Source organism: Piliocolobus tephrosceles, unplaced genomic scaffold, assembly GCF_002776525.5.
Source record: "Piliocolobus tephrosceles isolate RC106 unplaced genomic scaffold, ASM277652v3 unscaffolded_31433, whole genome shotgun sequence".
Taxonomy (NCBI): domain Eukaryota; kingdom Metazoa; phylum Chordata; class Mammalia; order Primates; family Cercopithecidae; genus Piliocolobus; species Piliocolobus tephrosceles.
Genome location: NW_022314792.1, coordinates 1 through 10,232, shown reverse-complemented (window position 1 = coordinate 10,232; position 10,232 = coordinate 1). Strand labels below are relative to the sequence as shown.

Sequence of the window (10,232 nt, the reverse complement as noted above, 5' to 3'; positions counted from 1 at the left end):
ACAGGCCATGTCTGGGAGGCAGGGGAGATGGGCTGGCACACTCCTCCCGCCACAGGGCAGCATGATGCTCGATTCCCTCAGAAGGATGTCCTTCATCTTTTCCATGCCGTGTGTGCTCACCCTGGCCCTCCCAGCAGCCTGGGAAGGGCAGAACACTGCACACACAAGAGGGCTGTTCCCAGCCCCCACATTCCAGATTCATCTGTCACCAGACCCACGGGAGGAGGCAGACTGCTTCCAGGAGGATGAGAGCCCTTGTTCTGACACCTGTGTCTGATTCCAGGACCTACAGATCCACCCTGGACTACACCAAACAAAGTCTGGGGATTCTCATTCACCTCCAGAAGAAAGAGGAGGCGCATGCCTGGCTCTAAGCAGAGAAGATCTACTACATCCTGTGGCGGAGCGAGCTGGTGGAGCTGTACATCCAGGTGAGTGGCAAGGGAGGCAGGAGGGCCTCTGTGCTGCTCACTCTCTGTCCATCCATCCATCCATCCACCCTTCCAACATCTATTTACCTGTTCATCCTTCCATCCATCATACATCCATCTGTCCATTCATCCATCCATTCTTTTATCATCCATCTATTCACCCATCTATCCATCCACCCACCCATCCATTCATCCATTCTTCCATCATTTTCCCATACACCTATGGGTCCTTCCATGCATCCATTCATTCATCCATCATACATCCATCCTTTTATCATCCATGCATTCACCTGTCTGTCCATCCATTCACCTGTTCATCCTTCCATCCATCCATCATTCCTTCACCGTCCATCCATTCTTTCATCCATCCTTTCATCATCCATCCATTCACCAGTTCATTCTTCCATGCATCCATCATTCATTCATCCATCATCCTTCATCCACTCATCCATCATTCATCTATGCATCCGTTTATCCATCCATCATCCATGCATCCTTACATCATTCATCTGTTCATCCATCTTTCCAACCATCCATTCACCTATTCATCCTTCTATCCATCCATCATCCGTCCACTCATCTCCTATTCATCCTTCCATCCATCCATCATTCATCCATCTATCCACCCACCAATCTACCTATTAATCCATCCCTCCATTTATCTATTTGTTTATCCATACATTCATCTATCCACCGTCTATCCATCCATATGTACATATATCATCTACCCTCCACCCATCCATAATTTACCCACCCATACATACATACACACATCATTCCAACCACCCACCCATCCGTCCATCCATCCATCCACACACCCATCCATCCACTGCTTCCTAAGCCACTGCTGAGCACCTGTTGTGTGCCTTTTCCCTCCCTCCAACTGGTTCCCTCACATCCTCCCCCAGTGGCCAGCATCTTCTCCCTCAGGGCAGAGGCGTGGCCCCTCACAGTGCCTAGCACCTGCTGGTATACAGCACATGCTCAAAGGATGGGACCACTCAGTTAACACGCAGAAGAACTTGCTCCAAGCGACACGTGGCACATCTCTTTACAAAATGAATCTATCATAGCAGCTGTTTTCAGAGGCTTTCCCAAACACAGTGTGATCTGGAACAAATTGTGAAGCCCACGAGCCTGGTGAAGCTTTCATTATTGAGCACCTGCTGTATACCTCCTTGAGCTGAGAAGGATGAAGAGCTCATGGCCAAGAGGGGACCAGGCCCACCCACAAACACTGTTGATGTGCGGCCCTGAGCTGCGGCAGGGATGTGGCAACGCAGAAAGGAACCAGGGCATGGGTTCCCAGCAATCTGGGGGCCACGGAGACTGTTTGAGTGCAGGGGGTGGGCTAGAGCTAGCCCTGGTGGTAGGATTCACAGATGTTGGGCTCCTGGGCTGCAGCTGCTCAGTCACCTCCTGGTACTCAAGTGCATCAGTTCATTGTCCTCATGCCAGTGGTGGGGCAGCCCTAATGCACAGGTCTGAAAAATGCTCAGGTGTACCTGCAGTGTGTGAGAGGAAGGAGGCTGGCGAAGGTGGGTGTGGCCACCTCGCCAGGTGTGGGTCTTGAGGGAACTTCTGCCTCCTTTCAGGTGGCACAAAATGTGGCCCTGTACACAGGCGATCCCAACCTGGGGTGGAGCCGTTTGAGGCAGCTGGAGACATCTTCAATGGGGCCTGGGAGCGGGAGAAATCCGTGTCCTTCTACCGGGTGAGCTGGCCTGTGGGCTGATGTGGGTGGGCCTCGGGGGGACACCTGGAGGGCTGACGCACAGGTGTGGCAGGGCAGAGGCCTCCCACCTGGAGGCAGAGCCACCCATGCACATGCCTAGTTTCCCCGTGGTCTCACCCGGAATGATATTGACTGTTCCCCTGTCCGGGACAAACAATTGGGGCCTAAACGTGGCAATGGCGCTATCCTTGCCTAGTGATCTCACCGGGAATGATACTGACTCTGCCCCCTGCCCGGGACAAACGCTCGGGTCTGGACATGACAGTGGCTCTACCCTTTGCACTTGATGATCTCAAGCAACCATGAGCGGGAAGTCCTGTCCCCATCTTCCAGATGAGGAAGCTGAGGCTCAGAGAAGCACAGTGACATGTCAGACGACACACAGCATGTCGGTGGGAGGCCCAGGGCCGAAGTCTGCCTGCACCCTCAAGTGGGGACGCTTCCTTTGAGCTCATGGTGTGGCTCAGCCCTGGGCACAGATAAGTGTGTTTTTAGAGCAGAGAGGAGTGCTGGCTCCCCTTAGTCAGACCCCCCAGTACCCAGGTGGGAGAGGCTGGTCTGAGGCTGCCTGGTGTAGCTGGATGGGCCTCAGGTGACTGTTCAACCCCCAACTTGGGTGTCTGAACCGTGCGTTATCAAAGAGCACAGAGCTCTGTGGAGGTGTATGGGTAACTAGGGAAGCTCCAAGCACATGTCTGAGCTCTGAGGAGGGCGCTGGGCAAGGTGGCTATTGAGGGAAGCCTGACCCCACCTGCCTGTGTGGTAGGACCGGGCCCTGCCCCTGGCAGTGACTATGAGCAACTGCAAGGCGGAGCTGCAGCTGTGCAACAAGCTGGTGGCACTGCTGGCCACGCTGGAGGAGCCCCAGGAGGGCTTGGAGGTTACCCACATGGCCCTAGCACTCAGCATCACTCTGGGTAAGTCCCCTGAGCCCCCCGCCCTGCCAGGATCCACACTTTGCCAGAGCCGAGCCTCCAGGTCTTTAGGGCAGGAGCTGAAACAGCTGCTGGATTTTTCTGGTATCCTGTCCAGGCAGGCAGATCTGCCCAGCTGGCTTCCCCGTCCGGCCGTGTGGCACACCCCGGGGTCTCTCACGCAGTGCTGAGCTCTGCTTTCTCTCTCTTCCCGCTGCTGACCACAAGGGCCACCCAGTGTGCCCTCTGCCTTCCAGATGTGCCAGGCTGAGTGGCACATTCCCTTTGTCTTGTGCCCTTCCCACCCTCATCAACCACACGGCTGATGAAATCCCAGTTCCCCTTCCAGCAGCCTGCCCCTTAAGGCCGGGCATACCCTGGTGCTGTGCCAGGATCATCTGTCCTCCTCCAGAGACAGGGAACCCTGGGCAGGCCACATGCCCCAACGCCTTGTGCCTTGGGGCACAGTACACAGTAGGTGTCCAGCTGTGTGGGAATGCATTGAATGCAGGCTCTACGGCACTCGCTCTGAAAAGGGGAGGACGTCAGAGACAGCCTAGCTGGGTTTGTGCATCTGTGGGGGGACTTGGAGCTCAGGCATGCGCTGACTCCCCAAGGTAAGGGGCTCTGATCGTAACACACCCAGGAGGAGTCGCATGTCACGTCTGTGGGCTGCATGGAGCCGGGGTTCCCGGGAGGACCTGGACTGCATAGGTTTTGGGCTCCCCTGGTTAAAACCACTGAGCAAAGGCAGGTGGCTACGTGTAGGCACAGAGCTGGGCCATCCAAGCCCGACTTTGCCAAAGCCTCACAGTAGACAGGGGCAGGCCTTATTAGTTCTGCTTTACAGATGGGAAAGTGAGTCTGGGAACCCGGAAGGGACTGGCCACAGCTGCCCAGGTGACTGCAGGTGCCTGGAGGCAAGCCAGGTGCTGCCCGGGGTCTGCATACCTGCTCCTGAGGGGCCTGGGCCTGACTGCCCCAGGAAGCCACGTCCTCACACCTGCCCCTTTGGCCTGCACCCCAGGGGACGGGCTGAACGAGCGTGTGGCCTACTACCGGCTGGCTGCCCTGCACCACCGGCTGGGCCATGGCAAGCTGGCGGAGCACTTCTACCTCAAGGCCCTGTAGCTCTGCAACTCGCCGCTGGAGTTTGACGAGGAGACCCTCTATTACGTGAAGGTGTACCTGGTGCTTGGTGACATCTTCTACGACCTGAAGATCGGTGGGGAGGGGCAGGGCTCTGGGTGTTTTCTGCCCCCTTGGAGTGGGATTTCCACCCAGACCCCAGGGGCCTGGGTTCCAGCCTTCCTTAGGAATGGCCCAGTGGCCTCCCTGGAGCTCTGCACGTGGCTGGAGGAACCAGCAAGTTTAGCAAATACAACCGAGCTCCCAAGCTGACCAGGCCCCACCCTCAAGAACTCAGTCTCAACCAGGGAGGCTGACACATGAGCGGGCAATGGTGGCCTCCGGGTAAAGAGGGGGGATTGTAGTCAAGGGGGCCCTCCTGGAGGAGGTGACACCAAACTGAGTCTTGTCAAGTGTCAAGTTGCATTTAACAAAACGGTCGGGAGAAGGACATTTTGGAGGACGGCATCATCCTCACATTAAATCCACATTGCAAGATCCAACCCAAATCCCGGTGCCTCCTCTAGGAAGCCTGCCCAGGGTGCCAGCCTGCACAGAGCAACTCCTTCCTGGAGTCCCGAGACACCTGGAATCTTCATATCACCCAGGAAGGGTGGGGTGGGACCGGTGTCTTACCATTGGGTTCACAGACAGGGGAACCCCGGCTCACGGCAGGTGCAGTGGGGCGGGGCCCCGGCCAGCCAGGCTGAGACCTTGCTGCGTCGGGTCTGTTTAGAGGAGAGGTGCTGTGCTCTCTCTGTCGCCAGCCCTGCTAGGGGTGGAGAGCTGGGACTGGCAGACTCAGACCTTGGGTGTCTCCACCCCTACGCCCAGCGGGCACTTGCCCCTCCTCAGCATCACTCTGGCACCGCGTCAGTACTTCTTATGGGCTGAGGGGCCAGTCCAGGCACCGAGATCTTGGCCTTACAACATGAAGAGCTGGGGCAGCCCTAAGACCCCGCCCCGTATCCCTCACCACAGGCCTGGGGCTGCCCGGGAGGCCCCTGCCCAGTGCTGGTGACACCTGGTGGTCAGAAGCTGTCCGTGTGGCCTCCCAAGTCCCAGCCAGACAGGGAGGTGCCAGGTGTCAGGTCCACAGGGACGCTGCTCACCGCTCAGGGGCTCGCCTGGGACCAAGGGACAGGCCTCCCAGAAGAGGGCCTTTATCTCTCTTGGTCAAGCCTGCCGCCCACTCCGCCTGCCCAGGAGGAAGGAAACGGCCAAGTAGTACCTGACAGGCCAAAGTCCATGGTTGGGGTTGAGGGGCAGAGGCCTCCTTCACCTCCTTCTCGAGCACAGCCCTCTGGGCCTCCTCGTGACGGTGCTGTCAGCCCAGGCCAGCTTCCCACAGGGAGGCCCCCTCGGAATTCCCCAAGGGCGGCCGTCTTTCCAAGGCCACACCCTCCTCCTTGTATAGGAGGCTCTGGACCCGGGGCCCAGAGGAGTGGGAGAGAAAGCTGGGCTGGATGGGGCCTGGAAGGCTGGCGGAGAGGCAGGGTAAATGGGCATCCTTGCCGATTGCCTCTAAAATGAGGTTCCCTTTAGTCTACACATGAGAGTGAGCCCTGGAATAGGGTGGATTAGGTGTGTCCTGGCTCAGCCTGCTACTCACTAGCTGCTGCACACACTACAGGCACATGGAAACGCACACGCAAATGCACACAGACAGAGGCACATACAGCCACACACGCGTGCGCACAGGCACACGCAGAGACATATGCTTTTGCTGGCTGCTTCCTGTGTAGTTAGGAAGCCCCCACCCCTTCAGGAAGCCCCTGCCTCCCACCCCCGGCGGAGTCAGGGGCCTCCTGGGCCCCCACAGGCTCCTGGGCTTCCCTCTGCCACAGCCCGGGCCACCTTTGTGGTCAGTGTTCAGTCCCAGCTCCCTCAGACTGGGAGCAAGGATGTTAGGCTCAACCATGCACCCAGCACAGAGTCCAGTGTTCGGCTGGGCCGGGGGGCATTGGATGAGCAGCGGCGGTGACTCCTCACTCACTCCCCTGCTCCGTGTGTGGGGCGGGGCAGTGAGGGAATGGACTGCTGCATCTTGGACTTTGTCCTTGGCCCTGGGAGCCATCTTGAGATGGTAAAGAGGGAGAGGCCACGCCTGGGTCTTAGAGAGGTCCCTTGGGTGTCCCCCAGGTGGAGGAGGCGCCTGGGGAGAAGCCGGCAGGGAGATGGGAGGGTCAAGGTGGAGGTCTGCGAGGCAGGATCCCAACCCAGGGATGGTGAGTTTGAGCCAAAGATGCATTGAAAATGGGAGTGGATGTCTGGGGAGTCACACTCTGTCAATACTTCAGGGAACATTGCCAGGGAGGATACCTGTGAGATGGTTTTGTACCTGGCCTGGCCTGTGGAGGGCCTGGAAATGGTCAGCATGGACAGGGGCCAGAGGGGAGCCTGGGTCACTCAATGCTGTGCCCCTGCTGTAGCTTGGAGCCACGGGTCCTGCATGGAACTCCCAGAGCAGGCAGGATCTGCCCTGTCCTCAGCCCATGGGGAAAGCAGCCACTGCCTGCAGAGAGGGTGGGACTGGGGCAAGAGGCTTGGGGTGAGTGGAGCATAGGGATAGTCAGGAAGGTTTCCAGAGGTTTCAGGGTTGTCCCCACCTCCTGCAGCTGAGACCACAGCAGTGTCACAGGCTTCGGGACTCATGGGGTGAGCCAGCAGTGGCTGGACATGTGGAATGACCTGGAGATGGGAGCAGCCTCTGAGAAGACAGGCTCCGAGTCCCCCTTTTGCTGAGCATGGCCTGTCCCCTTCAGGAATGGTTTGATGCAGCCGGGTACTATCAGCTGACACTGGCAGCCGCCGTGGACCTGGGCAACAAGAAGGCACAGCTGAAGACCTACACGCGGCCGGCCACCATCTCCCACAACTTCCTCCTGGACTGCGAGAAGTCGCTCTTCTATCAGAAGGCCAGGACCTTCGCCACAGTGCTCAATGTCTGCAGGGTCAACCTGCCTCCTCTGCCACTCTGCGGGTGGGCCCCCTGATTGGCCCCAGCCACCCTCGCTGAGGACAGCATCCGAGGGAGTGGGTTTTGTGCAAGGAGGATGGTCTCCTGCCTCTCCTGGTGTCCCCCGTGGCTCATTTTCTGGGAAATGGAGGCATGAAAGCAGGGTTCAAAGAGCAATAAATGTTTTTTTGCAATAACATCCTGAATTCCCCAGGCCATCCTTCCCTGTGTGCTTCCTGGGCGGTGTCTAGGGGCAGCTCCTTCCCTGGTGACAGCCCTCTGATCTTGGGGATGAGAAGGACCCTGAGTCCAACAGACCTGGGCCAGGTCACCACGAGCCTCGGTTTCCTTGGCAGCCAGAGGGGAGATGGTGGTAGAACTCCCTGGGCAGCTCCCTGCTCTCCCTGCCCAGAGCTTTTGCTGTAGGTCTCGTGCCGCCCTTGCCTTTATCCTTCAGGCCACTGTGCCCGCATATGGGGGCCGCTAGTGCCCCTGTTCGCCATTGAAGAAACAGAGGCACAGAGAGCTTAGGTGTCTCGCCCACCGTCACACAGCAGGTAGGGGCGGAGACACAGAGCCCGGTACACGGACCACCACACCACCCTGCCAGCTTGCTGCCAGGAAGGTGTCCCCCATTAGGACCCAAGGTCAGCTCCTGGACCTCTCTGGTCGTGTCAGGAGAGCCACAGGCCAGTGAGGGTGGCCCCGGGGATCCCTCACTCAGTGTCCTCTGCTCCCAGACTTGGTTGGGCCGAGCCTGGCCAGTCTCACCTCTGGCCACCGGTCAGCCCTGCGGGAAGTGAGATGCAGGGATCTCCGCCTGTGTAGACGCTGCTACCCAGTATTGAAAGCCTTATCTGGGCGGCTCCCTATGCCATCCCCACAGGTCCCCTCCCCTTCCGGCCCCCGGCCCTCATCCCAGTCCCTGGAAACCCAGTTTTTCCCTCTTGGAATCTCTTGGCCCCAGGGAACACAGCTCACACGGTCTCTCTGCCAGTTTACGGCAAGGAAACCGAGGTTCAGAGACTGGGGGTGTCCCACGTGATACATACACTGCACTCTTCCAGGCCCCTCTTTTAAACACTTTAAATGAGGTGACATTCACATCGCATGCAATTAACTATTCCAACGCGAATAATGTGGTGGCATTTGTGCACCCACAGTCCTGTGCAGCCACTCACGCCATGTGGTTTCAAAACGTGTTCATCTCCCCAGAAGAAACCTGCCATCCTCACTAAGCTGTTACCCCTCCTTGGTATCCCCCAAGCCCCTCGTTCAATGGAAGGGGAAACTGAGGCCCAGAGAGAGACTTGCCAGTGAGTGGAGCTCTGATGATAAGGAATCAGGCACCCATCTGCTGCTTCAGTCCTGGGTGGGTTTTCCACCCAGCAGAGGTGACAGAGCCAGGAGGTTCTGGGACCCCATGCTTGCAGCCAGAGCTCTGCCCCGAGCTTCCCCACCAGGGGGCAGCAGAGAGCTTTCCAGAAGCGGCCGCAGGGCTGGCGGGAAGCAGCGGGTCAGAGCTGCTGACAAACCTCAAGTGGACCCCAGATCGCTGTCTCTGTGGGTTGGGCTTGGGAATTGGAGAGGAGGCCGCATGACTGGAAACGTGAAGACAGCTAGGCCTGGCTGGAGGAGCGGGAAGCGCTGTCACATTTACTGAGGACACAGATCTCCTGCCCGCTGGGCCGGGCATGCAGCCACTCTTCTTGGGGTGGGGTCCGCAGCTCCGGGTTGCTCTCGGCCCCCGACCTGCCTCAGAGTCCAGGGCCTTTGGAACTCTGCCTCCCCATCTCCACCCACCCTGGCTGGTGCCATGAGGGGACTGGATCCTGGGATCCTGTTCCTCTTGGGCAGCAGAGACTGGGGGACCAGAGGAGATGATGGGTCTTCAAGCCCCACATTCAAACCCCAGCCCACCACTGACAGTCTGGGGGTTCGGGGTGAGGGAGTTGATGTCTCTCAGCCCCAGTTTTATCACCACTAAAATGAGACCGACATACTGGAGCAGAGTGCCAACCCCAGGGCTAACAGAGGCCTGTTTCCTACTGACAATACCTCTTACCCCTAGCAACAGCTCCAACAACCACACACCAGGGAACACTCAACCCAGGCCAACTTGTCAGAGGCACGCGAGCCAGAGCGTCTCCATCTTGACTGGGGCCTGGTTAAAGGGAGGCTGAGACCTGCTGGGCCGCATTCCCAGGCGGCTAGGCATTCTTAGTCACAGGATGAGATAGGAGGTCGGCACAAGATACAGCTCATAAAGACCTTGCTGATAAAGCAGGTTGCAGTCAAGTCGGCCAAAGCCCACCAAACCCAAGATGGCCACGAGAGTGACCTGTGATTGTCTTCACGGCTCATTATGTGCTAATTCTAATGCATTAGCTGCTACAAGACACTCCCACCAGCGCCACGACAGTTTACAGATACCATGGCAACATCTGGAGGTTGCGCTACATGGTCTCAGGAGGGAGGGCAGAAACTCTCAGTTCTGGGAATTGCCCACCCCTTTCCTGGAACACTCATGAATAGTCCAACCCTTGTTTAGCGTATGATCAAGAAATAACCATGAAAATGGGCAACCAGCAGCCTTTGGGGCCACTCTGCCTATGGAGCAGCCATTCTTTCTTTTTTCTTTTTTTTGAGATGGAGTCTCGCTCTGTTGGCCGAACTGGAATGCAGTGGCATGATCTTGGCTCACGACAACCTCTACCTCCTGGGTTCAAGCGATTCTCCTGCCTCAACCTTCCTAGTAGCTGGGATTACAGGCACCTGCCACCACTCCCAGTTAATTTTTTGTATTTTAGTGGCGACAGGGTTTTGCCATGTTGGACCAGACTGGTCTCTCGAACTTCTCACCTCAGGTGATCCACCTGCCTCGGCATCCCAAAGTTACAGGATTACAGGACTGAGCCACTGCGCCTGGCCAGAGTAGCCATTCTTTTATTCTTTTTCTTTCCTAATAAACTTGCTTTCACTTTATGGACTCGCCCCGAATTCTTTCTTCTGTGAGACCCAACAAACCTCTCTTGGGGTCTGGATCGGAATCGCTTTTCAGTAAC

General features: G+C 57.5%; 1 protein-coding gene across 1 annotated transcript; it reads left to right on the top strand.

Annotated features, from left to right (window-relative positions):
- Positions 1–283: 283 nt before the first annotated feature.
- LOC111529348 (SH3 domain and tetratricopeptide repeat-containing protein 1-like) lies at positions 284–7,569 on the top strand (the record flags this gene model as incomplete). The annotated part of the gene is made up of 5 exons (XM_026452123.1): positions 284–431; positions 2,027–2,145; positions 2,933–3,083; positions 4,108–4,301; positions 6,974–7,569. Coding segments are annotated over 4 exons (522 nt in total), but the record flags the coding sequence as incomplete, so codon positions are not given.
- Positions 7,570–10,232: the final 2,663 nt, after the last annotated feature.